The sequence below is a fragment of the Panthera pardus genome, unplaced genomic scaffold (assembly GCF_024362965.1).
Source record: "Panthera pardus isolate Hobbes unplaced genomic scaffold, ASM2436296v1 HiC_scaffold_13, whole genome shotgun sequence".
Classification (NCBI taxonomy): domain Eukaryota; kingdom Metazoa; phylum Chordata; class Mammalia; order Carnivora; family Felidae; genus Panthera; species Panthera pardus.
Genome location: NW_026526688.1, coordinates 136,946,118 through 136,972,129, shown reverse-complemented (window position 1 = coordinate 136,972,129; position 26,012 = coordinate 136,946,118). Strand labels below are relative to the sequence as shown.

The 26,012-nt window shown below is 41.7% G+C and overlaps 1 protein-coding gene, 1 long non-coding RNA gene and 1 other non-coding gene across 5 annotated transcripts in view; 1 reads left to right on the top strand and 2 right to left on the bottom strand.

Annotated features, from left to right (window-relative positions):
- The window catches only part of LOC109276615 (uncharacterized), a 61,267-nt gene extending 43,421 nt beyond the window's left edge, over positions 1–17,846 (top strand). The window contains exons 4-6 of the long non-coding RNA XR_008421742.1: positions 13,913–13,977; positions 17,227–17,258; positions 17,584–17,846. This is a non-coding gene — a long non-coding RNA (uncharacterized LOC109276615). The remainder of the gene's footprint in view (positions 1–13,912; positions 13,978–17,226; positions 17,259–17,583) is intronic.
- On the bottom strand, positions 936–25,538 carry LOC109276599 (placenta-specific gene 8 protein-like). 3 transcript variants are annotated; one of them, XM_019465667.2, is made up of 5 exons: positions 25,370–25,538; positions 9,459–9,587; positions 7,542–7,666; positions 2,834–2,955; positions 936–1,144 (listed from the first exon to the last, which is right to left on the bottom strand). In XM_019465667.2, the coding sequence occupies exons 1-4, from the start codon at positions 25,521–25,523 to the stop codon at positions 2,851–2,853; spliced, it is 513 nt and encodes a 170-aa protein (XP_019321212.1). In that variant the 5' UTR covers positions 25,524–25,538; the 3' UTR covers positions 936–1,144; positions 2,834–2,850. The 3 variants fall into 3 exon arrangements, with proteins under 3 accessions (XP_019321212.1, XP_053757399.1, XP_019321219.1); XM_053901424.1 differs by lacking the exon at positions 25,370–25,538 and adding an exon at positions 24,245–24,352 and having other exon boundaries at positions 9,459–9,583; XM_019465674.2 differs by lacking the exon at positions 25,370–25,538 and adding an exon at positions 24,245–24,324.
- LOC128776830 (small nucleolar RNA SNORA18) lies at positions 14,851–14,983 on the bottom strand. Its single transcript, XR_008421990.1, has one exon. It is a non-coding gene; the product is annotated as a small nucleolar RNA SNORA18 (small nucleolar RNA).
- Positions 25,539–26,012: the final 474 nt, after the last annotated feature.

The window sequence follows — 26,012 nt, the reverse complement described above, 5'->3', positions numbered from 1 at the left end:
TACATCTAACACTAATACAATATCATATATCAATTATATCTCAGGTTTTTAAAATGCCATGTTAACCTGTGGAGAAAAAAGAAAGAAAAAAATGTACATGAAGCTCCTGTGGCTGGCTTGCTGCATAAGACCTTAGGGAGGATAGAAATGTCTGATGGCAATTTCAATTAGAAGATCTGCTATGTGGCTTATGACACAAATCCTCTCTTTGGTTCGTATAACCTACAGTAAACTCTACATTGCTCAGCAAATACTCCTGGAGTGTATTTACTTTAAGTAAAGTATGGAAGTGCCAGATGCCATCTTAGCAACCAAAGGAAGCCTAAGGTGAATCAAAATACCACAATTTTGGGGGGTGAGAGATTGCACAGGGTGACACCTTGTCTGCCAGTGGTGGGTAAGTCTACAATTAGGAAAGCTTTTCACTTGACAGCATTTAAAACACTTTTTATTCTGGACATTTTCAAGCATATATATATATGTATATGTATATGTATATGTATATATATGTATGAAAGAAGAGTAGGATAAATATTTGATGTGTTGGGTGGGTGCCTGGGTAGCTCAATAGGTTAAGCATCTGACTCTTGTTATTGGCTCAGGTCACGATCTTGCAGTTGTGGGATGGAGACTCACATCAGGCTCTGCACTGGGCATGGTGCCTACTTGGGATTCTCTCTCTCTTCTTTCTCTGCCCCTCCCCCACTCACTCCTCCCCCCAAAATAAATAAAAATAAACATTTAAAAAAAGAATCTTTATGTGTCAACTATACTTAAAAAAAAAAGCCTTTCAAAATTAAAAAAAGAAAGAAAAAAAAAAAAAAGACTCTCCATGTACCCGTCATTCAACTTTAACATTTTAACAAACTTGGGTTCATTTTTTTTAAAAAATCATATTGAATTTTTCATGAAGCTGTATTTAAAGACACAAGAAATGTGGAGGATGTTCATTTTTTAATAGCAGTCATTTTAGAGAACAGCATGGGAAATATACTTCTTTTGCAATAAACTGGAAATTAAAAAGGTCTTGAAGCCATTGGAAGCCATATGATTAGTTGAATTAGTTTCTCAGATTTGGGGTGAGATAGCACAGCAGATGCAGTGTGTCATTCCAGCATTTCTTTCACCACATTGTGAATATGACCTGTAGAAATCAGGAAAAAAAAAAAGGAAAGAAAAGAAAAGAGAGAATGAATGAACAAATCAGGACTTATCAGTTTCTTTCTTTATATTATCTTGTTCCAAAAATCGAAACTTCTGTTCCACCTCAACCCTACTGCCAAATTGTTACATATTTAAAATTTACATCAAATCATGGTCCCTGCTTCAGTACAATCTATTAGAAAGAATCACAATCACCAGTTAAGATTCACATGAATCTCCTAGGTGAGGGCCTCATTATGCTTCCTTGCTTGAAAGTTGCATTGAGTTATTCTTCCACAATATTTATTAAGTGCCTACTGAGTGTCAGGCACTGTCGCTAGGTGGTTGAGGGAACCAATAGAATAATCTGTAGATTGCCAGAGTTAATTTCTGTTATCAAATGTCAATGAATCATCAACCATGCCAAGGTAAGAGTCTCCAAAGGGCAGAGAACACTAACCAATCTTTTTCATTGACCGGATGACTATACCAGTAAACTGTCACATCTTCCTTCCCTTAGGGCTACTTTGGCATCAGGTTCTGAGTCAAGTTATTAACACAGGCCTTTTAACAAACGTCAGTGCTTGGAAAGAGAGATAATAGTCAATTCTCAGCAGGTAGAGTAAAGGAGGAAGAGGGATGATAAGAAAACTCCCCATCTTGACTCTGCATCTCAGTCATTGAGGGTTGAAAGCAATTGGGAGACAAATGCTCAGATACTAAAATGGTATGAAAATGCAACATGAAATGAACTAAAAATGCTCATGGAGAGGACATTATTTTGTGGAGCATGTGGCAAAATAACTAAAAAAGGACAGATTGGGCCAGTGACAACTTATTATGCACATGAATGTACCATCCTAATCAAACATTCTCAAAGGCCTCTTGGGAGATAGGATTTTATAGATAATAGCCATTTCCACGTGAAAACTAAACATTAATTGCAAATTCCACGGGGACTGGCAATAAGAGATTGAAAGACAGGACAAGTAAACTATTACCTGCTTGCCTGAGAGAAACAGGAACTCAGAAGATTAAAAATGTGAGTAGGGGAGCTTAGGAAACCAGGTAAATGAGCAGCTACCCAATTTTGATAACATAGTCACGAAAAAGTCAATAACTCTTCTTCATAGTGGGGGCTTTGGGAATTTGGCATAACTGGGTGAATTGTCCACACTTATAGAGACTAAAAACTAGCTTCCCATCACTTTGGAGGAAGGATTGTTATATTAACATTCTGATGTCATCAAGAACACAGAACTAGGCACATTACGCAGTCACGTTTAGTATAATACCTCAACTGGTTACTGTTGGTAACAGTAGAACTAGGAACCATACTTAGGGAAATGAAGGTCTGGTCGCATACATATCTCGACTACCTTAAGTCATGGTCTAGTTAAGATATACGTGGTTGATATGTGGCGTGCTCACTTGGCGCATCACACAGCCACCCCTCCTGTGGCAGACAACCTAAAAAATCCCAGAATTCGTTGTTATCCTATCAGATTTAGCCCTGTCAAACCATGGAAGCTGACTACCGACTGTTGGTGTGGCCTGGCAATTAAAAATCATTTGTCCCCCATTTTGTAAGGGATGTTTCATGTGTTTGTGAGAGAAGACCAAGGAAATAAAAGATGTTATTGAGAATTTGTTTTGTTACTCCTAAATCAAAGAATTCCCAACAACTTACCAAGTTGTAAGCCGTTTTTAGAAAGCATTCATTGCTTTTCTTTTCTCAATATCTCGCTTGAGTTGGCAAAGGGTGCAATGAGGGAAACATCCCAGCCATAGGAAATCACTGCAAATAGATCCCTGTGGAAAAACAAGCAGTGGGTCAACATATATCCCATAAATACATTCACACAATTCCTTGCATTTGTATAGTTTTTCAAAACTCTTTAAAAGGTACATTGGGGGCATCTGGGTGGCTCAGTCGGTTAAGTGTCTGACTCTTAATTTCAGCTCAGGTCATGATCTCATGGTTCTTGGGTTTGAGTCCCGTGTTGGGCTCTGAGCTGAGCATGAAGACTGCTTGGGATTCTCTCTCTCTCTCTCTCTCTCTCTCTCTCTCTCTCTCTCTCTTTCTGACCCTCCCCTGCTTTTGCTCTCTCTCTCAAAATCAATAAAACAAACATTTAAAAAAGGTACATTGTATGTTACTGCTTTATCATGAGAATTCTGTGACATTATCCTTATTTTTCTGATGACCAAGTGAAGCTAAATGACTTGTTCAGATCACATAACAAATTGGTGGCAGCTCTTGGTCTTTCTTTTTTCAAGCCAGTGCCCTTGTGACACTATGTCAAATGATCTGCAGTTTACAACTATAGCCCGAGTCCTCTGTCATCTCTTCTAAAATGCTTCCCTTTAAAGCCGATTGTGAAATGCACAAATTTTCTGTAGCTTGCAAGTAGTGCCAGACCAGGCCCCACACTGCATCCCTCTGGCCAATTTCGTTGACCTCTCTCAAGTTCTGCAAAGGGGGGGTGTTAGGAGAAAAGGAGATACGCAAATTATCGGGAAAAGAAGAAAGTAATGAATATTGTTTGGCAAACCATGGTATGGAGTATTTTGCAAGGATTTGGGGGCCTTCTCAATGGAAGGGTCCAGTTGGGTCCTCAATGACCTTCTGGGAGACATGCCCTTGAAAGGACGCCTATTCTGGTGCAGGAGACACTGGGTGAACAATTCCAACATTCACATGTTCTATGACCTTAAGCCTTTCTCATTTTCTCATATATATGGTTTCCATATCTATAAAGGGAGGTAACAATTCCTGTACCACAGGAGTTTGCAAGTAGTAAATGAGTAAATATACATCAGAATAATATCCCAGCAAGTAGTAGTACAATCAGTAGTTGTTTCTTTCTTTTCTTCCTCCTTCTCTCTTATGCCCTGGCCAAAGGGATGCTTTCTTGACTGTGTCCATGAAGTAGGGTGGGGGGTGGGGGGGGCAGATCAGAGAGGCTGCATTGTACCAGCCCCATAAAAGTTTGCATGGATATGAAAGAGAAACAAAGCAGAGAGCCTGAATGATACAAATCAGTCCAGGGAATTATTTTTAGGTCTGTTCTAAGGAGGAAATAGAGATACACTGTCTATAAATATATTGCTTCATTGTACATCGAGGAACCATACCTTATCCTAGAATCCTAGAACTAGGAATCATCTTGCACAACTTCCTCATGACAGATGAGAAAACTGACACCACCAAATGACTTAGCAGAGAGTCAAACAGTTTGCTATATGTTGAGTGTTTCCTAACCCCTTATCTCCAGGATCCAGCTAAGTTCCCCTTCCTATATTCCATGTTGAGGTTTTGGGTTGCTTTGAGAATCTTACCCTCACACCATATGCATAAGTACATATGAATGACACTTTGCATGCAATTCAGGAAGTTCAAGGTCAGGGCACAAAATTAAGAACCTCTGTGTGTTATGCTGCCTTAAGAATAGCATGAATGAGAGCAGCCTCACTTGCAGCTGCTGAGCAAGTCAGGCAGCTGAGCAAGCACGCAGGAGAAATGAGTCAGGCTCTGAACACACCTCTGCCCTGTGAAACAACTGAGTGATTCTCGAAGAAAAGAACAGAAGTAAAAGTAGTTGCTTACCAAGCACTTATTTAAAAAAAAAAATTTAATGTTTATTATTACTTAAAAAAAAATTTTTTTTTAACGTTTACTTATTTTTGAGACAGAGAGAGACAGAGCATGAATGGGGGAGGGTCAGACAGAGAGGGAGACACAGAATCTGAAACAGGCTCCAGGCTCTGAGCTGTCAGCACAGAGCCTGACGCGGGGCTCGAACTCACAGACCGTGAGATTGTGACCCAAGCCGAAGTCAGACGCTTAACCGACTGAGCCACTCAGGCGCCCCAATGTTTATTATTTTTGAGAGAGAGAGAGAGACACAGAGCAAGCAGGGCAGAGGCAGAGAGAGGGAGACACAGAATCCGAAGCAGGCTCCAGGCTCTGAGCTCTCAGCACAGAGCCAAACGCGGGGCTCAAACTCACAGACCGCGAGATCATCTGTAGCCGGCCGCCCAAACTACTGAGCCACCCAGGCGCCCTACTGAGCACTTATTAATTGCCAGATCCTGTGCTATGGATAGTATATACATTGTCCATACATTATTTCACATGACTCTTACTACACCACCAAGGGGAGATATCATCATGACCATTCAATCAGTGAGGGGGCTGAGGTGTAGGGGGATTAAGAACTTGCTCCCGTTTCTATGGGAGCAGTGATTGGGGCAGAGGCTAAGTTTTCAGGAAAAAAATCCATCACGTCACTTCTTTGTTTAAAACATTTCAATGGCTTCTCTGCTCACTCAGAGTAACAGCTAAAGTTCTTATAATGGTCTTCAAGGCCCTAGAAGTTCTAACTCTTGCTCTGATGTCATCTTTTTCTATGACATCCTACCCTCACCCCCTCACTCTCTCTATACCTACCTCCCTAGCCCCTTGCAGTTTCTGGAACATTCCAGATAAACTCTACTTTAAAAGTCTTTGGTGGTGCCCTTCCCTCTGCCTGGCTGAAGACCCCCAGGTGGGTCAACTTCTCATCCTTTTAGGTCTTTACTTTTGTACCAAGGCCTTCCCTGATAACCATACTTAAAATTAGAACTCCCTTTCTAAAAATGTGGATAAGTATTGAATTGTGTTGAATGCTTTTTTCGGCATCAGTTGAGATGATCATATGGCTTTTCTTTTTGAATCTATAAATAGAGTATTCTGATACTGAACCATCTTTGCATTCCTGGGATAAACCTTGTTTAGATGAAAATACATTTCATGATGCTGAAAATAAAATAAAATTAGAATGCTTCAACACTCTTTATTCCTCATCTTGGCTTTATTTTTTCTGTACCACTCATCAGCACCCTATAAAGTGTTTACTTAGTTACACTGTGGCCATCTTCTTCTATTAGAATGTAAGCTCTGCCATTGACAGCCATCATAGTAACAATTGATCCAGGTGAGAATCGTCAATGGCTATTATTCCTTGTGGGTGAAGGTTTGATGAGGAATAAAATATTTATATCTCTCACCAAGGTGCTTACACATTATAGAGGGGAAAAAGGCAACATTACCGTCGAGAATCCTAGCAGACGCTATATCTTAACTAAGTAATCAAATTAAACCACCATAATGGGATACACCGATGTCATGTGCCTCTTGACATGAAGCACAGCACATATTGGGTCAGTTCTGTGGAGGTTCTGCCAAAGTGTAAAACCTGTCTAACCATGAAGACAAATTTGACACACCAAATTGAGGGGTAGTCTACAAAATAACTGATCTGTACTTGGGAGGAAAAAAAGACAGGGAAAGAGTGAGAAACTATTCCCTATTGTAGGAATAACTAGGGTTGAATGACAGTTGAACAAATGTGTGATTCCAGATTGATTTTCTTCTCATCCAAAGAATGTTAATTGGGTTAATTGGTAAAGTTTAAATAAGATCCACATATTAGCTGATAGTGTTGTATCAATGTTAAATTCCTGATTTTGATCATTATGTTATGGTTATATAAATGAACGTCCTTGCTATTAAGAAATGCATGCTGTAACAGAGGTAATAGGACATCAAGTTTGTAATTTCTTCTCAATGTTTTGGAAAAAATAAAACAGAATGGACAGAGAGGTAGAGGAAAGAGTAAATAAAGCAAAGGTGGCAAGATTTTAGTATTTGGGGAATGTGGGTGAAGGGCATTCAGGAATTCTTTGTATTATTTCTTTTTTGTTGTTGTATTATTTCTGCAACTTTTAAGTCTGAAACTATGTGCAAATAAAGCTCTCAAAAACATAAGAAGAAAAAGGATGTAAGCTACACGCAGACAGGGCTTTTGATTTGCTTTGTTCACTGAGGTGTCTCTAGCTTCTGGAATCGGCATGTCCCATGTACGGGATAAATCCCTGTTGAATGAATGAATACGATAGGACTTAGCCAGGGTCCAGATGCTCAATAATCACTTTTGAATGAATGAACACTGGCTTAGAAGGCAGGCGTGCCAGCTGTGAAGGGATCCACTACACCCCCATTTCATCCCACGGCTTTCTAACTGTGGCTCAGCCTGCAGATTTGTAGGGTCCTATGTCTGACTCTGAGTAAAGCCAGGAGAGGCTAAGGGCCCTCCGTTCCTCACCTACTCACCTCCAGCAACTGTTTCAGGGACATACCTACTGGAACAATTTAAGATTGTGGTACTAATTTGTTCCATGGTGTCCGTGGCAGCACAGCCCCTGGTAATCACATGACACATTTAGGACAGGAGTGGAGAAAAGATCAGGGCCAAGCCATGAAGGCAAGGTGGGCAATCACACAGTTGTGGTCAGACTGAAGGGAACCCTCTGGTATCTGGGCTCACGCCTCACCGTGCACGCGGGTGACTTACCGGGATGCCATATCGCGTCCGATACAAGGTCCTCATGGCGACACTCGCTCCACACAGACAGCATTCGTTCATGTCAGAGGCGATCTGACAGGAAAGGCATAGGGGAAAGAAGGTCCCACAGAGGCCTGGGTGCGGGGAGGAAGAGGGGGAAGCCACATAGAAGAGTTAGTGAAAGTCACCATGCTTTCAATGAAATCACACCTCTTTCAAAAAGATGTTGGCTCAGGAAATGGCTTTAATGGGGACTCAGAGAAAACAATGTTGTCACCTGGCTCTCAGTGTCTTGCTTCTAGAGCCGGCTATCCAGGAACTGGGGATAATTTGTGAGTCATTATTACTGGGTCAGATTTAATTGCAAAAGCTCCTGCCTTGCCAGTCTGAGATTGTTCCCATTATCTTTCTTCCCTGCCCTTGTTACATTCGGGTCACGCTTGCAGAGGAAGTTTGTGGCGTCAGGATGTCTGAGAAGCCGTGGAAAAACCATGGGAGGGTGTTTAGGGGCAGAAAACACTGAGTAAAGAAATCATTACAAAGAGCAGAAATAGTTTCTAGGTGGTCATTCAGGCAAAAGGAGGGCACTGTCCTCATCATGTGGATGGAAGCAAGCAGGAATTAAGGGATATGTGTATTGGTAGTTTAAAAAGTTGAGCGCAGTTTCACTGTAAAGAGTCTCTGTAAGGCAGAGAAAGGGCTTAAGAAAATAGAAACAGGGGGACCTGGGTGGCTCAGTCGGTTAAGCGGCCGACTTCAGCTCAGGTCATGATCTCGCTCGTGAATTGGAGCCCCGCGTCGGGCTCTGTGCTGACTGCTCAGAGCCTGGAGCCTGTTTCAGATTCTGTGTCTCCCTCTCTCTCTGACCCTCCCCCGTTCATGCTCTGTCTCTCTCTGTCTCAAAAATAAATAAATGTTTAAAAAAATTAAAAAAAAAAAAAAGAAAATAGAAACAAACAGGAAACTGTTCTCAAATATGCTTTGAGTAAAAATGTGTTTTGAAAAGTTCTGGGATGGAGTTCTGGTATGATAAGAGAGTCTGTGGTTTCTTGATTGATTGTTTTTAAGCAAAAGGCTATCTCCAAAGAACCTGGTGGAACTTCCATCACATACAAAAAAGGAGGCTATTTTTCACACACAATGGAAAGATGAGCCCCACAGAGGATGTCTGCAACCCATATGACATGAGACTCTGAAATAAGAAAAGGTTTCTCACATAAACAGTGTGTTTTGTTGTAGAAAAGAATTAGATTTCAGTAAAGCTAAAAACCCGCAAGGCTTCCTGAAATGGAACAATGACAAGAGTCGCAAGAACATCACTGAAAGCTGGGAAACACAGGACGGCATTGTAGGTAAAAGGAGAAGTAAATAGAAGACAAACCAGACCGATATGTCAAGAACATGGTGATACTAAGAGGTGGAAAATTGCAAAAGGTGATCGATCTAAGCAAGGATCACAAACTCAAGGTCGCACAGCTAAAATGAGTGAAATAGATTGAGACAAAAAACACAGAATAGACAATGGTGGACATAAATACATATGGCAAACTAGAATGAGAATCTCCTTCAGTGGGATTAGCTCATGCTAAGCAGCAGCAGACCCCCACCATGTGTGCTGAAGGCTCATCTCTCCATATTTTCCGATTTCCAAGAGAAGCTGGAAATCTACATTGGGAGGCCAGATTTTTATGTGAAATCTGATTTTATATGTTTCCTAGTATTTTTAAAGTAATGCATGAAGAGAGGTCATTGTGTACAGGACAAACAAAACATATCTGGTGGCTAAATCCACCCACGGGCTTGCAGCTTGTGACTTCTGAGTTGACCATAAAGCAGGAGCTCAATGGCAGGATGAGTAGATGAGTTTTATTAGGTCAGGAACCTGTATTATGGGAGCCGAGGAGGAACAATAACACATGTACTTACAAATCCCCAGGTCATCACAGCAGTCAAATACGCCAGATTGCCAGTCACTATGCATCACACCCCCGGTCCCATATCCTGGCTGTGAAACAACGGGATTCATTTTTAAGGCTAAGTTCTGAAGGGCACTGCCTGTGAAAACAAACCCAAAAAAGTATTAAACGCCTGCCTGTATTGGTTGGATATCACGCAGATTCCAGTTGAGAAGACATTTCATCACATTTCTCCTAATTAGGGGTGGCCACACTCAACTGACTTAACAAGACATTTCCAGATATTGTCGATACTAGGCAATTAGAAACATCAAGGAGATGGGGTGAGGGCTCCTTTCACAGGTTTTCTGGGGAGGTTTATAGCCCCTTTCTCTGATTTTTTTCTCTTTTTATTGGCAAGAGGATTTTTTTCTTCTTTTTTCAAGACAACCATCCTGAACAATATCTATTTTGCGTATGAGGTGTTTTATTTAATAGTAATTCTAATAACTTTTACAAAGCTATTGCACAGAGGGGCGCCTGGGTGGTTCAGTCGGTTAAGCGTCCGACTTCGGCTCAGGTCATGATCTCGCAGTTTGTGGGTTTAAGCCCCGTTTCGGGCTCTATGCTGACAGCTCAGAACCTGGAGCCTGCTTCGGATTCTATGTCTCCCTCTCTGTGCGCCCCACACCCCATACTCTGTCTCTGTCTCTGTCTCTCTCTCTCTCTCAAAAATAAATAAAAAAACATAAAAAGAATCCAAAGCTATTGCACAGACATTATCTCAGTTTCTCCTTAAGAGAACTTTGTGAGATAGAGTTCTTTACTTCTCCAAAAAATTGCCATCACACAGATGCTTCTAGCTAATGTCAGCCTTCATTGCATAATTACTAGTGGTGTCCTGATAGCTAACAGATGTCTTGGGTTACTTAAAAAAAAAAACGATTAATTTTTTTAAATGTTTATTTATTCTTGAGAGAGAGAGAGAGAGAGAGAATGAATGCGGGAGGGGCAGAGAGAGAGAGAGGGAGACACAGTATCTGAAGCAGGCTCCAGGCTCTGAGCTGTCAGCACACAGCCTGACGTGGGGCTCAAACCCATGAACTGTGAGATCATGACCTGAGCCAAAGTCGGTCGCTATCTCAACTGAGCTACCCAGGCACCCCAAAAAATGATTATTTTTTTGTGTGTGAAATCGTCGTCCAGAATCTGAAAAAAAAAGGGTGAGGGGGGTGGTGCTTCAAGCTTCCACAGAAAAATGCAATAGTTGAAAAACCACTAAGGAATAGTGTCCCTTGAACAAAGTGGTACCTATACTTTTCAGATTTCATCAAGTGATCAAGTGAAGTCTCCTGAGCTTTAACCAGTCAGAACTCCCAAGGGAGAGAATGTGTTTGGTTTCACAACGACTAATGTTAAAGCTTTCTTCTTTACTACTTCATATCTAACCATATGCAGTGCTCTGTAGCCTTGGCCCCTGTTCACCTGCAACGTTTCCCTTAACTAGGTGCAAGGCCCCGTTATCTGTCCACCTGTTCCTCCATGTTGTCAGGGAAGGCCCCGGTCAAAGATGCTCCCACTTGCAGGGCACCTGGGTCGCTCAGTTGGTTAAGCCTCCGACTTCGGCTTGGGTCATGATCTCACAGCTTGTGAGTTCGAGCCCCACATCAGGCTTTGTGCTGACAGCTCAGAGCCTGGAGCCTGCTTCAGATTCTGTGTCTCCCTCTCTCTCTCTCAAAAATAAACATTAAAAAAAAAGATGCTCCCACCATGCATCTCAGTCCTGGCTGTGCACTAGGTTCATCCTTAGTGCTTGGCTGCGAAACACATGTGCTTGATTCTGATTCACTAGCTGGGGTGGACCCTGGGTGAGTAACATTTTAAGAGGCAATTGTGAAGCAGACAGCAATGGAGATCTGATTTACAGGTCTCTCTCAGCCTTTGCCAGTCTTCTCAGCTCTTCCTCTGCCCTGCTCTTTTTCCTGATTGATTTTGTATATGCTGAAATCCATGGCTGTGATCAGTTGATTCCCCCAACAGGTGAGTCCTTATAAAAGGGGTGGAGGTTTTGACTCGGTGATCAGTCGGTTAAGCGTCCAACCTCGGCTCAGGTCATGATCTCTCAGTCAGTGTGTTCAAGCCCCGTGTCGGGCTCTGTGCTGACAGCTCAGAGCCTGGAACCCACTTTGGGTTCTGTGCCTCCCTCTCTCTCTGCTCCTCCCCTGCTCGCTCTGTGTGTGTCTCTCTCTCAAACGTGAACATCAAAAAAAATTAAACAAAAGGTGGGGGTGGAGGTTTTATGGAATAATAAAAGCCAAGGCACTTTGGACTGCCTTGGAAAGGTGCCTCTAATATTTATTATTGAGAACCTGCTTTATGACACAAAGGGAAAACCACCAGGTTGAGAAGGCTCTATATTTACTGTCAAATCACATTAGGAACTATGTTGAAACTGCAGGGCTAGATAGATATTTCATTGGGGTCCAAAGGTCTTTCTCCTCTCCGATTATGTAGGAGGATTATGATACCTTTCCTACCACCGTCTAATTAGAGCGGGCACACAGTGTGAGCTCAATCTATTATCCAAGAAATAGTTACAGAATGTGAATAAATTGTGCAGGTAGTGGGCTGCTCAGTATGGAATGCTATAGATATACTTCTGGCCTCAAGGATGAATTATCCATTACCTTCAAAATATATACTGGAAAAATCATTACAGACAAAATGTACGCATAGCTGTGGCTGCTGCGTGTGTATCATTAAAGAAAGAAGTATACCAATAAGTCTATATTCTTTTTTTTTTTGAAAAAATTTTAATGTTTATTTTTGAGAGAGAGAAAGAGAGAGCGTGTGAGCTTGTGAGCAGGGGGAGGGGCAGAGAGAGAGGGAGACACAAAATCCGAAGCAGGCTCCAGGCTCTGAGCTGTCAGCACAGAGCCCAGCACGGGGTTTGAACCTACGAACCACGAGATCGTGACCTCTGAGCCGGAGTCAGATGCTTAACAGACTGAGCGACCCAGGTGCCCTAACATCTTTAAAATGGGTATAATACCACTTTTCTCATGGTTTGTTGTATTGCAGTCATCTCTAAGACTATGTCAATAGACTATGTCTATTAAGCACTGTGCTTCCTGTATGCCAGTGACCTGACATATGCTCCCCTGTGTCTATTTTAGACTAAACGTTGCTAAGTAGCAAGGATAGTGCGTGGGGTCACAGCTCCAGAAGGCTAATGACAGTGTGGTGCTAAAGTAAACAATGGGGTAGGAATCTCAAGGCTTGGATTTTATTTTATTTATTTATTTTTTTAAGTTTATTTATTTATTTGGAGAGAGAGAGAGAGAGAGAGAGAGAGAGCTGGGGGTTGGGCAGAGAGAGAGGGAGAGAGAGAGAGAATCCCAAACAGGCTCCACACTGTCAGCGCAGAGCCTGACATGGGGCTGAAACCCATGAACCTCGAGATCAAGATCTGAGCTGAAATCAAGACTTGGACATTCAACTGACTGAGCCACCCAGGCACCCCTAAAGGCTTGGATTTTAGTCATTGCTGGTATTTGGCAGGCTCAAGTAAGATCAAGTTTGAAAACTGCAAACTACCATATACATGAGGGAGAATCTAAAGAGAGTCTCAGTGGCAAGAAAGCAGATGGAAAAAAACCTGAATGTGATATGTTGCCAATATAACAATGGCTGATGTTCGCAAGGAGCATTCTACTTTCCAAAGTGTGTTCATGTTTGATCTCTAGTTAACCCTGATCTCTGTTTAATATTCCCAGCACACTGAAGCACTCAGGGAATAAAGGCTGGTAAGACGCTTTCTACTGCAGACATGAAAATGGAGGCAGAGAGGTTACATGCCAGAGCCAAGGAAAGTCAGGATCACTAGTCCAACCTCTTTAATTTATAGATGAGGAAATGAGGTTTGTCTCGAAGATGGAGTGTTGCCCTGCACCCTCTTCCCCGTCTTTCAGGGAAAAGACATGGGGACACCTCACAAGAAACATTATGGAAACCCAAAGATGGGAAGGTGGACCAGACAGCAGGATCCAGTGGTTTCCATCATGGACACTGGCCAGACTCCAGCTCCACAGTCAGTAGCTAATGACCTTGGGGGAGTTACTTCCCTTCCATGTGCCTCATTGTCCTGAATCTGTGAAATGGGGATATACACACTACATAGTAACAAAGCTGTCAGGTGCATTAAATAATATCTGAAAAGCTCTTAGAGTGGTGGCTGGCATGGGATAAATTCTTCCCGAGTAGTAGTTACACTAAAGAGAGTACTTGGTCCTGGAGGGAAACAAGTAGAATCCCCACCCCTCCTTTACACTCTCCTATATATTGTAAGACAAGGGCATTTCTTCTACGAGGCCACAGATGAAAGGGAAAGAAACAGAAAGTCACGTGTCTGCAGTAACAGAGTGGCAGGGCTGGGATTTAAATTCAGTTCTTGGGACTCTAAAGCTTTTATTATTATTTCCACAGACTCTACCAGTCTGGGATTATAATCTTGCCAGCCAAAGCAAACAAGACCTGCTCAGGAAGAAAAGGTAACTTCTACTGCCCATCACTAAAGGTGCTCCAAAGTCAGAATCATTATCTTCAAAATAGCCCTTTCATTTATTTTTTATTATTTTTTAGGTTTATTTGTTTATTTTGAGAGAGACAGAGACAGTGCGAGTGGGGAAGGGGCAGAGAGAGAATCCCAAGCAGGATCCACACTACCAGCGCAGAGCCCGATGCGGAGCTTGAACTCACGAAACCGTGAGTGAGATCATGACCTGAGCTAAAACCAAGAGTCGGACACTTAACCGACTGAGCCACCCAGGTGCCCCCAAAATTGTCTTTTAAAAATAACTTTTGGTCAGGGCACCTGGGTGGCTCATTTGGTTGGCCATCCGACTTTTGATTTCGGCATGGGTCATGATCTCATAGTTCATGGGTTTGAGCCTCGCATTAAGCTCTGTACTGACAGCTCAGAGCCTGCTTGGGATTCTCTCTCTCTCTCTCTCTCTCTCTCTCTCTCTCCCTCTCGGCCCCTCCCCTGCTCTCTCTCTCTCAAAATAAATAAACAAACATTAAGAAACAAAAAAAAGAACTTTTGTTCAATCCACAGTTGTCACTGTCAGTCCAGAGTTCTTTTGGTTGGGCTTCTTTGACCTTTACGTGAATATGGACATGCTTCACAAATTCTCCACCTGTAATCTTTGGGATCCAGTTTCTTTACTTTAGGGACACGTTTAGGGTCAGAGTAGAGGGATCTGCCTGGTTCTCAATTTCAGACACTCTCTAAACATGAATGAGTTCGAGTCATATTCACCCCTACACTATCACACCCCAGAATTGTACAGACTGCTGGGATACGCCAATACCTAAGATTTAAACAAGTTGACTATTAGGTCTTTCACATAATTTTAGCAGAGAGATGTCTTGTAGTTCTTTCCCACAGATCTAACACATAGTTCCGTGAATAAGGAAACCACACATGTACTCCACGAGGTGTTTCCAACAATGTAGGTCTGCAGAGAAAAAAGCCCCATCAGGACAGACCTCAACTCTTTCAGTAAACATCTAATTGAAGTGCAATATACATGTAGTCAAGTACAGAGCTCATAAGCATGATTGATGAATTTAACAGTGAACAGTCCTTGTAACCACAGCCTGGTTCAAGAAGCAGGACATTACCAGCACCACAGAAGCCCTCCTGAACTCTCTTAGGAACTCATACCCCTCTGCCCAACTTCTACTTTGTCTTTAAACACCAGAGCCTCGTTTTGCCTGCTTTTGAGACTTACATATATTTAATTATATGCACTATTTATTCTTCTGTGTCTGGCTTCTTTTGCTCAAATTTAAGATTGTGAGATTCAACCATGTCGTGTATAGCAATAATTCACTTATTCTCATTGTCATATAATAAATCATCCTATAGATATACACGACTTATTTATCCACGCTACCATTGTATTGTTTCTAGTTTGGACTATTAGAAATGGGATAGCAGTGCTATGAACATTCTTGTACCCATCTTTAGGTGGACCAGGTATGTATTTCAGTTGTGTCTACATCTAGGAGTAGAATTGCTGGGCCCTAGGGTTGGTAGAAAGTATCAAACAGTATTGTGAAGTAGTGGAATTTACACTCCCATCAGTAAAGGATGAGAGTTCTATTTGCCCCACGTCCTTGGAATACCTGTTGGTACCACCATCTTTCATTTTACCCATAGGTTGCTACAGAAGCTGGGAAGCAGAAGCCTAGGCCTAAGACTCAGAAAAGCAGAAATTAGGGTTAAACGATGGAACAGGGCTGCCGCATTTAGGAAAATTAATAAAGGAGATTCTGTTAAATTTGAATAAGACTCAAGCAGTATTTGAGACATACTTACACTAAAAAGTTTTTCATCCATTAGTTGAAATTCAAATTTAACTGGGCATTTTGCATTTATTTGGACAGTTGAGAGAATAATTTTGGAATTAGATAATTCCACAGTGGGGGTCAGTTCCTGCCTCCCAGTTTACAGGATTGGGATTGGTGTAAGGGAGGCCAGAACAAAGAGGCTTCCCTAAGGTTGTGCAGGAAGCTGTCTCCCACCCCCCACAGAGTGGGGGAGGCCAAAGGACACTAACGGTGGTCATGATTTATTACTTCTATCTAAATTCTTACAAGAGCATTTCCTCTGGGAATGCAGTTGTTTATTCATGGATAAGGGAAGGAAACGGAAATTTCTTGAGCAGTTTCTACTGCCAGATTTCATGTTAAGCAATGTTAGGTATGTGAGGGAATTCTAGTTTCATAATAATCTTTTCTCCTAATTTGAAACCAAATACTTGGAGCAGTGCAGCCAGGTTCCCAGGTGGGTGAGCTAAAGCTGAAGTCCATGCTCTTCCATTCGACCAAGTCCTATCTTTAGGAAGGAGTCCAATTGATTGGCCCAGGGCCTGCATGGGCTCCATTTCTCTCCACCAGTCTCAGCTATGCTCTTGGGATCCGCCAAACTGCTGAATGTCACTTGACTTGAGTTTCCCTAGTCCCCTCATTCCCTCTGTTTCCATCCTGCCTTTCTCCTCTACCTCCTTCCAGCTCTCAGCTTTCTGCCAGATCATTCCATGGGTTGTATGCAACCCATTTCTGGAAAAGCAAAGTAAATAACCTCAATTGGGAAAGCCCCTGCTTTGAGTCACTTGGAGCTTCTCCAGCACCCAAACAGCCCCCAGCAGGCCTGTTTTTTAGTGCTGGGTCTCATCTGCATCTGGAACTAGTTGTCCCACTCCCCTGCGTCTCAAGCAGAATTATGCAGTCTCTGCATCACATGGGGACTCTGACTTTGCACCTGTTGTGTGTAGACCAGAAAATGCCATTCCAAAATATGCCTCTCTGGCATAAGAGTTATTTTTAGTTGATTATTTTGAGAGACAGCACACATAGGAGAAGCTCTGAAAACAAGGAAGTTACCCAGTAAGGGAAATTTATATTTATAAGGGGAAATCTCCATTTGTAAGTGTCCCCTTCTCATATCAGGAAGAGAGGGATGATTCTGTACCACAAGAAACTCTTATCAATGGAAAAAGTATGGACTCAAATCTTCATTACAAACCTTAACCTTGTTTACCTGCTCCCCTCCCCAAAATTGGCTTTCCCTACACTTTCTCTCCAGTGCCTTTAGCTGAAAGCTGGTGTGTAAGCCCAAATTCTAAGCCACCTCTGAGAGTTATTCATTTTCCTGCATATCTCCCGTGTACATGAGATATATGCATAATAAACTTCTGTTTTTTCTCTTCTTAATCCGTATTTTGTTTCAGGGGCCCCAGTTGAGAACTTGGAAGCATAGAGGGTAAATTATTTTTCATCTCCTACAAAATCATTTCTGAAATTTTAGCCAAACTATGGAAACTCTCAGTTATAAGGAAATTTAAAAATGATTATGCATCATTGAAAGTATGACATTTCTGAATTTAAACTAAATAATATCTGGAAACAAAAAGCCTTTGGTCACTGTCTGGGGTGGTGGGGTGATGTGGGGAGGGCATTCTACACAACTTAGCGAAGCCTCCATGGTAGGCCATAGGTGAGGATATATCCCTTCTGCATATTATAGACTCGGAGTGGGGAAAGGAGGTTTACCAGTATCTGACTTCTCGGTTTCCCTCCCTCCCCAGACACATTCAGATCCTGCTCCTCCAGGGAATCTTCCTCCCTGAGCTTCTCCAGCACCCAGAAACCACAACAGGCCTGCCGTTAGTCCTGGGTCTGAGTCTGCATCTGGAGTCAGTTATCTGGATCGCCTACAGAACCCTGCATTGTCTGTATCACAGTACGATCCTTGGATGATGTACCACCAATCGCATCATTTCTGAAATGTTAGCCCGAACAACGAAAACTCTGTTATATGTAAAAGTAAAAATGATTGTGTATAATTGAAGGTATGGCATTTCCTAATTTTAGCTAAATAATGTCTATTTTTAACATTTATTTATTTTGAGAGCGAGAGCGTGAGCAGGGGAGGGGCAGAGAGAGACGGAGAGAAAGAATCCCAAGCAGGCTCTGAACTATCAGTGCAGATCCCAACGTGGGGTTCCATCCCTTTGACCGTGAACTCATGACCTGAGCCAAAAACAAGAGTCAGACACCTAACTGAGCCACCCAGGTGCCCCTAAACTAAATAATTTTTATAACCAAAAAGCCACTCCAAAACACTTTCCCTTTTGTTAAAAATGGTGCTTATGCTTGGTAATCCTTTAAAAATGTTCTTTTTAATGTTTATTTTTGAGAGAGAGAGAGAGAGAGCACATGAGTGAGCACGAGTGGGGCAGGGGCAAAGACAGAGGGAGACACAGAATCTGAAGCAGGCTGTAGGCTCTGAGCTGTCAGCACAGAGTCCAACATGGGGCTTGAACGAATGAACCGTGAGATCATGACCTGAGCCAAAGTCAGATGCTTAACTTACTGAGCCACCCAGGTGCCTCTCATGCTTGCTTGGTAATCCATAAATGAGGAGCCTCTCAGGAATATTTATTTATTTGATAGTGCTTGGGAATTTTCCTGACACCAGGAGAGTCCGTTATCCTCCTTTCATCAAGGAAGTAAAGGTTCTTACTAAAACCTTGAACTGGGGCAAAGGTCAGGGATAAAGAACAGTGATATATTGGAACCTCCCAGGTCTCTGTTGTCATTCTCCCACACTCCTTCTTCGGTGACCTAATTCATTCAGCTTCTTCTCTACTTTTATCTTAAAATTTGTTAATGTGCTCTCAGGCGTAAGTGGTTCTAGGGGAAGAATGCCTTTTCATTCCCAAACTGGTCACCTTCAGGAAATGATCCACCCTATTTTTCCAGTCCTTTGATTACCACTTCCTTCCCTTCTCAGGCCACTTTGCACACCACTCTTCAGGAATTCCCTCCACCCTGTTCCTGCTGTGAGACCCTGCCCCTTGTTTCCCTACTTACCCGTTAAGCTCTCATGTCAAATGCCACCTCCTCCATGAAGCCGTTCCTAATCCTCCAAGTTGGATTTGCCTGTCTTCCTACTCACCCTTGCTCAACTCTCTCATGATGTGGCACAGAGCCCACTGAACATAGGGGTCAGCACACTGGGCATGAGCCACACTATTGATACTTGGCTGCCTCTAAAAGCCAATAACAGTGTCTTGACTTCCTTCTCCCCAGGGTCATCGGGGAAGCTCTCAGAAGCTATATCAGCTTCAGATATGAGACTCAGATATGTGCAAACTGAACACTTACATTTTTTATTTTGTTTTGTTTTGTTTTTTCATTTGCAGGTTTTCTGAGGGTGAAAGTGGATTCCAGTTATCTGCATCCCCCAAAGACAGTGACTTGCACATAGCCTAGAAAATACTAAGTGTTGGGGTTCAGGATACACCACACTAAAATATGGCAAGTTGGCATGTTCACCGTATTAAGCCGAAGGAGTTGGAGAAAATGGCAGACGCTGGAAGGTCATTTGACCTCTTGTTCTTGCCCTTCTTCCCTAAAAGTAGGAGATAAATCTATCATGGGCAAGGTACCTCCCCAGTACCAGGAACTGCTATTGACGTCTAGTGGAGAGAGGCCAAGGGTACCACTCCCCATTCTTTCTTCCTAATCCTCCATTTAATCCCCCTTTCCTGCCAACAATAAATTATTTGGCCCAATAGTGTCAAGGCTGAGAAACTCTTGATTAATACTCTCATCCTGTTCTTACAAAGATTTGAGCGTCTTACAAACTTACAAATATAACAAGATGTAACATGGAAAATGAAGAAACTGGGCACAGGGAAAGTAAAGTCTGAAGCAAATTTAGCACATGCTTTAAAATTTCTGTATATTGCTGGACATGGGCTACAAATAAAATTCTGAGTTTCCCATCAGGCAAAGCAAAGAGGGAACACAAACATTTAGGGAAGTGACCATGTCTATAAAATAAGAACAGATTGAGACCTAGAGAAATTTCTCATCAAGGTCCTCAAAAAGGAGATGATGTATGACATGTGGTGGTCAAAGCCTTTAACAGAATCTCTACAATAAATAGAACAGTGACTTTCATGAACTTATTTCCTAGTATAGGGTTAAAGCACAATTCTGGAGTAGAATCACTGAAAGCAATCTATGAGAAACTAAAATGATCCCAGCAAACTACTTATCCCCCTGATCATCTGGATGATTCAGGATTAAAAATCAAATTTTGTAGATTGTTCAGAGAAACACTGGATGTATATTCTCGGACAACCCTCCATGAGTATTTTAACCAGCTACGATATGGTAAGAATTGGGCAGCAATGGGGCTGAATTAAAAGTGTTTGGTGAGAACCAGAGTTCCGATTCCCCATGAAGGTTGCTTATCATGCATAGAACAGGGATGCAGAAGGGAAGGCATTTAAGGCAAATGTATTGTCATCAAAATTAAATGAGGCAGTCAAGACACACACCTGAATAGAAGGCCACCCTAGTGTAGCACAGACTGAGTTAACAGCCATCCTAACTCAAAGTGCAGATAAGTTAAAAGCATATTTATGAGAAGCCTGTGTTTTCCTCAGACACCAGTTCTAGGCCTTCCCTGGGGGGGAAGCTGAGAAGCGAAAAATGGCCAACAAAGTCTACATACAACTGACATTTGAATGACCCATTTAAAAGAAGCATATAGTGTTTTGTTAAGAGGTACATCTTTTGCATGTGCTGATGAATTACATGTGACCATAGGAGTGATCAAAGTCCCAAAGTTGTGTACCATAGAACCGAGAAAATGCTTATGTCAGGTGTTAATGAAACCCACCCACTGTGACAATAAAAGAAGGCAGTAAAACACTCTTGGAGTACAATTTTAGGGAACCAATTTCCTGGTCAGTACTATGGAGATAAAAGAATTGCAACATGGAATCTTAGATAATGTAATGAGTTGACCTTTTAAAAATACCAACCACTTGGCTGCACTCTGATTCTGCGGACCCACTGCCTGGGCAAAGGGGTTAGTGGCCTTGGAACCGATATTTTTAATGTGTCCCAGGTGGCTCCAAGATGTGGTGAGGGTTGCAAATCGCTGTGTTAAAGAAAGTCCATCCGAAATGATGATTTGAGTATTGAAGTAGTGGCACTTAAGTCTTTTACACAAAAATAAAACACATATTTCCCCCCAATTTCAAATTTCTCCTACCACTTACATTTTTACTGCAAATACATATAATTATAAAAATGTAGCCAAAATAATATGCTCAGTGAAGATACTCTAACAATCACAAAAAGATCAAAAGAAAAAAATCTCTGGTAAATCTACCATACAAAGTTAACCTTACTGAAATTTGTGATGTAATGTCCGTGTATTGAGCCCAGCAAAAACCAATGCATGTACAGGACCATGTTTTAATGAAGATTCTTTTAAATTAAGCGATAAATCCATTTCTCCTACAGTATAGAGAAGGTTACTCCCCTTGCTGTTCATTAACACTTGGGGAGCAGGTGTTCACCTCTTGTAGAAATGGTACCCAATCATTGTGCTCCAGCTCAGGATTGTTATTCTCTGATTAGCTAAGACCCTTACTATGACTCTTGGATGGGTGTAAAAGAGCAGAGAGGGTTTTTCTTTCTAAGAAACAATTTAGTTGGAGTTTTTCCAGCTCATCCCACAATTTATTTCAATCTGCATAATTAAAGGTTGAAATACTATTAATTGAGGGGTGCCTGGGTGGCTCAGTCCGTTAAGTATCTGACTTCGGCTCAGGCCATGGTCTCATGGTTCATGAGTTCAAGCCCCACATGGAGCTCTGTACTGACAGTAATGCTTGGGATTCTCTCTCTCTCCCTCTCTTTCTGCTCCTCCATGACTGGCGCTTTCTCTCTCTCTCTCAAAATAAATAAATAAACTTGAAAAAAAAATAAAGAAATACAATTAACTGACTGAATCAATTTTTGAGTTAACTTTAAAGTCCTAATTCATATGCAAAGACCCTGACATCCCTCAACTTAAAACCAGATTTCTCACTTAGGTAATGGTCTGTTTCCTCAGACTGGTGCCTTGCCTTTATTCTGTTTCTCTCTTCAAGTCTCTCTGGAACTCTGTCTCCACGAGGAGCTCAGCAAAGAGGAATCCCAAAAGGAGAAGAGGGTATCACCAGCTCCTGGATTTGCAGAGGGCTTGGCTCCCCCATATCTGGTATAGCATATCTGGTGTCTGGTCACATCCACAGTATAGCAGCCTTGTAGATGTCTTAGACTTAATAGTTCGGCTAAAAGAACTAGAAGACTTATGAAGCATGCACTCGATTTTAAATCTTGCTGTGACTCATATTTGAATTGGAATTACCTGTCCTTTTTAATTATGTGGGCCTAAGGTCCCTTACCTGGTAAGTCAATACAGCTAGCTAACAGCTGCATCCACGTCAGTACAGAACATCTTGAACAGACTTTATTTTTAAAAAAATGTGTTTGGTAAACAGTCAAGTTTGTTAAATGATTTTAAATTGTATTTTATGGTGGGTGGGTGGAAGAATTTCTCCCTCCACACCCCTATCCCCTATCCCCAATGCTAACTACTCATACTGGTGATGGAAATAAGGCTCAGATAGTGCTGGTCCTTAGCCACAAAATCAATAATCAAAACTTCCAGATTGTTGAATTTGGATGGTGTCAGTAACCTAAAACTTGAGCAGGACCCATCCAGTACTTTATAAGAAAACAACAAAACCATTGCAAATGCTTTCATTGGTATAAATAGGTCTCAAAATTTCAATGAGAATACAGTTACTTGTGGCCATGGAACATTTAAATGATGACAAATTTAGTTCAGGGAAGAGGCAGCAGACTATACAAACACTTGATTATAATGTTTTTTTTTTTTTTTTTCAAAAGCCTCCAGATGTACTCTTCCAAAACATTGTCTATGTGCTAAAAGGGTCATCCATTAAATCCACATCTGTCTCCATTTTCACTACCCCCAAGTTAAACCCAAGAGACCATCAATGCAATGTTAAGTGCAGATTTCTCAGTAAAATTGATGGCCACCCATGGAATGCCTGCTCAGTCCTCTGGGCTTCCTGTACATTTTGCTAACACATCAAGTGCTCCCAAGGTTGGTTACCTACCAGGAGGTAAATGAAGCACATCCTTAGGGCACCAATAAAGCTGGGCCAATAAAGTAAAATAAATGAGAGAAAATTTTAGAAAAATATTTAGCCTCCTTGCTCAAATAAATGTAATCCTTGAGGGAAATAATCATAATGATATTGGACTTCACCCTTATTTACGTATGAGAGGGTGTGGACAGGTAGTACATCATATATATTTCAGTGCATTTAAGACATTTAAAGATGTCTGTCTGGTCCTGGATATTTTTAAGGTAAGCTGTTCTCAGGTCCTTCTCCTCTTCTGGAGTCAGAGACATAACTCCACTCAACTTTTTATCCCACCACAGGGCCTGGAGCAGAGCAGACGCTCAACGGGTATTTTTTCTTTTTTAAAACATCTGAATGAAAAATGTATGAATATAGAAATTGTAAGTTTCATACACATAATTTTAAAGTCTTTAGTCTAGACATCTAGACGTCAGAAATACCATTTATAACAAATGTGCTTTTCTTAGGGGCTGGATATAAGAGGAAGGGAAAAAAGTTTCTTTTTTCCTTTTCCTCTAAATCATGCCAGTGAGAAAAGCTAATCATTCCCTCGACAGGGAAAATACTGAGAGCTGCCTTGGTGTTACTGCTGATAACAATGCTACAAATCAGGAAAGGTAACAAGTGGCCAGATCCCAACAATTTCAAAAAAATTGTTTTTTTTCCCCCTAACAAAACAGAGACATTTAGAGTTAATTCTGACAGTAATGATAAACCTCAAAATGATGGAAAGCAGAATCGTGCCTCCTTACTAGCAAAACTAATTCCAACAGCAAATCCTGAAACCAATCATAAAACAAGAAACTTTCTAGAAGCAATTTAAAGTATTATGTTTAAACACACGAGTCTTAATGGTAATATGATGATTTCTTCTTTAAGGATAAAGAATATTTTTTTCCTCATACAAATGTATCTTCTAGTAGCACATTTTAAAGAAACAGTCATGATATACCTAAGCTCTTAAGAGTCACTACAGCCAAATTTAATTTAAAAGACAATTGCATATTGCAGACATATGCTTTTTAAAAAAAATTCGGTGAGACACATGATGAATACCTACCATTCAATTCTGCCCTGGCTTGTGTTAATTACATGGTAAGAATTTACTAGCTTTATAGTTTCTTACTTTTTTTAATAATTTTTTTTCTTTTTAAAGAAGATGGTAAAGAGAAAAGTTACACAACTAAAACGTATTACTTTGTATCGCAATAATACTTACCACACTCTGATTAACTACAGAGGACAGCAGCCCGGGTCAAACTGGAGAAGCCTCAGGAACACGACTGCTTTGTTGGCTTCAGCCTTAGGGCTGGAGTCAGGGAGGGAGGGGTTAGGGGTGGGGAAAATTAGGAGGTGGGGACTGCAATCTTGTGGGAATTGTCTCTTTGCCTTGGGGGTCAATGTTCTTCTATTTAAGAAAATACACACTGCATTTAATTTCATTATATTATTTTCTGTGACATTTGCCTGACACCATGGTGAGATTTATTTATGATTAGACAACATGTTTTATGAAGATCCAAGGCTTGTTTATTTATTTAGGGTTTCTCTAATTTATTGACTCCCCAAGGCATTTAAGGGGCATGAAATGCATTTGAAGGTAAGCATTGGGCAGCTGGTCTGAGGTCTCAGAAATGCTGAAGAGATATGTAACCTTCCTTCTGGCTGGATTGTTGGGACTTACATTCTTAGCTAAGGAGCTGGATGAGAATATCTCTTGAAGGGTAGGGGGCAGAGCAGGGATGTGGTCAGTGGCAAGCTGATGCCACCTGTCTGGTGCCAGCGTGGAGCCTGGTTTCTCAAAAGCGAGACCAACGTCCATCTCACAACTTTATAGTGAATGAAGGATGCAGAGGGCCTGAGCAGGGAGGAGAGCAAGAGGAGGGATTTAACTAAAAATCCTAATAGGAAACAGCAGCTCTTTGGAATTGGGCGGGGGAAGGGAAGAGGGAATGATTCACTTAAGGAATCATTAGAGAGGCACATAAATACACAATACTGTATATAAAACCTCAATTGCTTCCAGGTTGCTGACTAAAAATGTGTTAGCTTAGCCAAGGTTAAAATGTCCTTAATTCCTATTGGTGTGACCCTAATGAGCTGTACTTTCTGTCATGGTGTTTGAACATAAAGCTTGAATGACTCACATCACTTACACTGTTTTCTGCTCCCCCAGGTTAGAGGTATGTACAGAGGGAGTTGTTCCTGGAGGCACAAGATAAGTGGGAAAGGGTTCATGAGTGCTCACTTATCTCCGAGGGACATTTGCCTAGACTATTAACATTTCACATGTACCGCTGGGTACACTATCGGTATAAAATGCTATCTTATTTCAGAACCTTACCGTGCGAGCAATAGTCACTGCACACATAGGCCACTTGATAAAAAAGATAGGCGATGTCATGCCTGTCCTGGAAGAGCTCACAGCCGGGGAAGGTAGACACACTGCACAGACCGTATAGAAAATATCCTTGGCATTTTACAAAGCAAGAGGCCATCAAGTTCTAGGCCACTGACTGGCTCTTGGGCAGATCTCTTTAAAGAAAAAAAAAAAAGGTGGTGGTTTATTGAGGACCTGCTATGTGCCAAGCACAGAACTGTTTCATTTTGAGGAATGTATCAGTTATATTAGTTGTTTTTATCCTCCTAATAAAGACAAAGAAACAGAGTGCCTTGGCCAAGGGCCCTGGAGCAGATAATCTGGGATTGTGAAACTTGAGCCCAGGCCCACGTTTTGTCACTATTCTTAACTATAAATGGTGGTAAAAGTATTAAGTGTGTTGACCGTGGTGAGCATTAAACGAGATAATAGGAGGGAGGGATGTGGCCACCGGAAAGGTGTGCATTAGAGAGCTGTGTTTCACTCCTCCCTTGTCATCCCTGCCCTTCCTCACGACTCCACTCCAGTCCCCTAAGTACCCTCTCCTCCACCTGCCTTGGACGTTGCACCTGCCTAGCCCCTCAGCTGGATGCTGAGCCCTTTGGAG